The 3,288-nt window shown below is 36.0% G+C and overlaps 1 protein-coding gene across 1 annotated transcript; it reads left to right on the plus strand.

The window, feature by feature from the left end:
• Nucleotides 1-503: 503 nt before the first annotated feature.
• LOC114722770 (uncharacterized protein At4g18490) lies at nt 504-2,129 on the plus strand. The gene is made up of 6 exons (XM_028908864.1): nt 504-648; nt 735-915; nt 1,309-1,376; nt 1,467-1,503; nt 1,656-1,817; nt 2,064-2,129. Exons 2-6 carry the CDS (start codon nt 817-819, stop codon nt 2,127-2,129), a joined length of 432 nt encoding a protein of 143 aa, XP_028764697.1. The 5' UTR covers nt 504-648; nt 735-816.
• The last annotated feature ends 1,159 nt before the right edge of the window (nt 2,130-3,288 follow it).

A 3,288-nucleotide genomic window follows, 5' to 3' on the forward strand; every position in this document is an offset into this window, starting at 1 on the left:
GCAAAGATTTGATCGCTAAATATGTGAATATATGGGGAGGGGAATTTGTAGAATATGCATGTTTGTGTATTGGCATGCACATAATTACTTCGATTGATTGGATCAACGAAAATCACATCGTATTATGAAACATTGAAAAGGATGTGGTAATGATCACTTTCTGGTTTTCTCATGTTAAATAAATTTTACCTTAATGTTCCGACGGATGTTTGTTCACAACGGACTTATGTCAGACTATTTATTCTAGACTCTTCACTATATGCTAATTATTCAATATTGGACTCTGAAATTGTTTTAACTTTTCTTTCCTTTCTGCATGTTAATACTTGTTTCAGTATAATTTAATTTTGAAATGATTATGCATGTAATTACATCTCTGACTACTTTCAGATGTTAAGTTTACAACAAAACTTTCTGGGAATTATCACAGTGATGGCCCATAATTTGCATTTTGTTGGGTGTTTTTTTGCAGTTCTCATGTTAATCTTCGTGCCTAACTGAGACAACAGCTAGACATGCCAACAAGATGCCTGTGAATCTTCAAGCTCAAAATTCAGAGAAGGAACCCCTTAAAAATTTAAGGGCAACCATAGAAGAAAATAAACTTTCTTCAATTAAAGCTGTCAAGATCGGCTTTAAGGCTGCAAAGTATGATGCTAATGTGTAATACTCCCTTCTTCATTAGTCAGTTAACACGTAATTGGCTTTGAGTGACAGCTCATATCTTATCTTAGGCTTGTCGAAACTGACAGGAATTAGCAACTCCTGCACGTCAAAAAAAAAACTAACTCCCCAGCAAACTCTGAACATAAGGAAATGCGGGGCATTACAGCAGCAAAGATTGACCATCATATTGACAGTTCTCCGAATCAAAAGCCTGCGACCCCTTTCCTAAAGAGGAAAAACACTAATGAGGTTTGGAATTTAATGCCTGCCCTTTCCTTTTCTGTTTTCTTTTTCTTTTTCTTTTTTTGGAAGGAAGGAATCAGCCCGCTCAAGTGGTTTAACACCACTCGATGACGATGATTTCCCTTGGCACCGTATAGCCATATCTATAATACTCCAGTCTAGGCGAGGGGCATACTTTTAAAAACAATGTAGTTTGAATCATGATTCTCTCCCCACTATGTTCTTCCCGCATCTTGTCGTAGTTGGAATGTATCTCTTTTTCTTTCTCTTTTGAAAAAGAATTTTAATGTTGAAGAACTTCACAATTATAGAAGTTGAAGCTTCAACAACTTTTCATTGAAAAGAAATCACCACACATGCTTAGCCAATTTCAGCTCAGCTGTGAGCAAAATTTTGCAGCTTTCAGAAGCAGATTTAGCGCCCTTAAGGTCCCTGAAGCGACTCTGTCACTCTCCTAGTGAAATCAGGTTTTTTGTTGAACTACTTATTATTTTATCATTTTTTGTTTTCCTTTTGATTCTTTGCTGAACCAGTAATATATTTCCAAATAACGGCAGAAATTCCAAGGGGTGCCCAGAAAAGGTTGTTGGAAAGGTATATTAAGGTTTGGGAATATCGAATCCGATGCATTGTATTATTTGATGACGACTGATCACATACAATGATATGAGGATTTCAATCCCTAAAGTTGTCGACATCATTTTTTTTCCAAATAAATCACCCACTTTTACTATCATGAAATTCAGGTGGAGAGTAGGCCCAACAGCTCACTCTGCAATTCTCCCACATCCAAACTTCAACGTCCACTGGAGATTAACCTGATGGAAGTGAAATTTCCCACTTCTGCGTTCTTGGAGGATAACAGCACTGTTGAAAAGGCTGAGTCTTATACAAAGGAACTTGAAGATGTGAGTCAGGAGGGGGTGGGGGCTTGTTATGTTTTTCTTTACAAATTCAGGTTTACTTTACTTATGTACTTGCAATTATTTAAAAATTTGATAGCATCTCTTTTATATTACAATTTTCCCAAGCTAACGGCAGTGAAAGGATTTATTTTCATCCAGGCATGCAGTATCTTAGAAGTGGAAAAGAGAAAAAGAAAAGGGAGAGTAAATTATTACCATCGCTTAAAATTTAAGTGTGATTTCTTGCAGATTTGCAACATGCTGAAAAAGAAGCACGAGGAAGCGAAAGAATTAATAGTTCGGGCAGTTGTGTGAATAACAATAACCTGTTGATGCTGAATCATCCCATTTATGAAGAAAAAAATATCCTCATCTGCTTTCCGCCCTTCCCTCATTTTTAATTTGTTGTAGAAAATAAACTTTGGTTAATTCCTTAACAATTATGAACATTCGGAAGGTTCAGAAACTTGCCCTCCACTTGATATAAGGAGATTCAAACTTGATGGGCGGCAAACTGCTGCATGCAGAGGTCAGTGTACATTTAGGTGGACAATAGCTTCTCGACTTATACCGTATATTTTTCCTGCTTTATCAGATATCAATACCGTCAGGTTATTGGTCATCATTTGATTTAGAGACAAGGTATTGTTTCCCCTTGTGATATCTAGACTGGATCTCACAAATCTGTTGACACAACTTCATAGATCGTTTAAAAATCTGTCATTTAATAGTTGTGTTTTGGCCTCTTCTAGTTTTTATTGTGAAATCTGCGGTGTGGTGCATATGCGTCAAGTAATTTTTGAAGATATATTGGTTATTGATCAGGTTACGGTTCATTTGATTGTATTCAACGCAGTAACATGACCTCCTTTTTATGGAATTTATGTGATTTGACCCTAAAATTGATTGCGGGTTTTATTTCCTGCATTAAAATGATTGCAAAAATTTTATATATATATATTATATATAAATAAAAAAAAAACTTGTCAGTTGCAAACGTACTATCCAGACCTTACAGCTGCTTACGCATTTAAAAAAGGCCTTAATAGCAACGATGGGGGGAAAAAACAAGTAACCGAAAACATTTCCTTCTTTTTGGCCTTTCATTGTAGGATATAAAAGTCGAACATGTTAATCCAATCTTCCATAATTATTAGAAGATATCAATCTATAAGTTCAAGATAGATCCAAGGTTCTCATAATTCCTCGATTATTAGCATATGCTGATCATTGCAATGGATTTGCTGTAGTCAAGCAAGGGGCAAAACTTTGACAAGCAAAACTTCCAGACTCCGTCTCTAAAGCTTAGGAAGGCTTCAGGTCTAAAATGTAACATATAATTCTGCATCGGATATTCCTGTTCTTCATCCATTAATGCACTTTGCCTTGAGTCTCTCATTTTTGCAAGTAGGGAAGAGTTCCAGCATGTTATATAGCTTTTGGTTTTTTTCTACTGTATGTGTAGGGTACAGAG

The sequence above is a fragment of the Neltuma alba genome, unplaced genomic scaffold (genome assembly GCF_004799145.2).
Source record: "Neltuma alba isolate B1F8T4 unplaced genomic scaffold, ASM479914v2 tig00012114_pilon, whole genome shotgun sequence".
Classification (NCBI taxonomy): domain Eukaryota; kingdom Viridiplantae; phylum Streptophyta; class Magnoliopsida; order Fabales; family Fabaceae; genus Neltuma; species Neltuma alba.

Excerpts from the sequence above, each read along its gene's own strand:
- LOC114722770 (XM_028908864.1), top strand. The coding sequence starts at position 817 with ATGCGGGGCATTACAGCAGCAAAGATTGACCATCATATTGACAGTTCT. Across the intron at positions 916-1,308 it reads AGAGGAAAAACACTAATGAG|CTTTCAGAAGCAGATTTAGC; the intron begins GTTTGGAATTTA and ends AAAATTTTGCAG. Across the intron at positions 1,377-1,466 it reads CACTCTCCTAGTGAAATCAG|AAATTCCAAGGGGTGCCCAG; the intron begins GTTTTTTGTTGA and ends AAATAACGGCAG.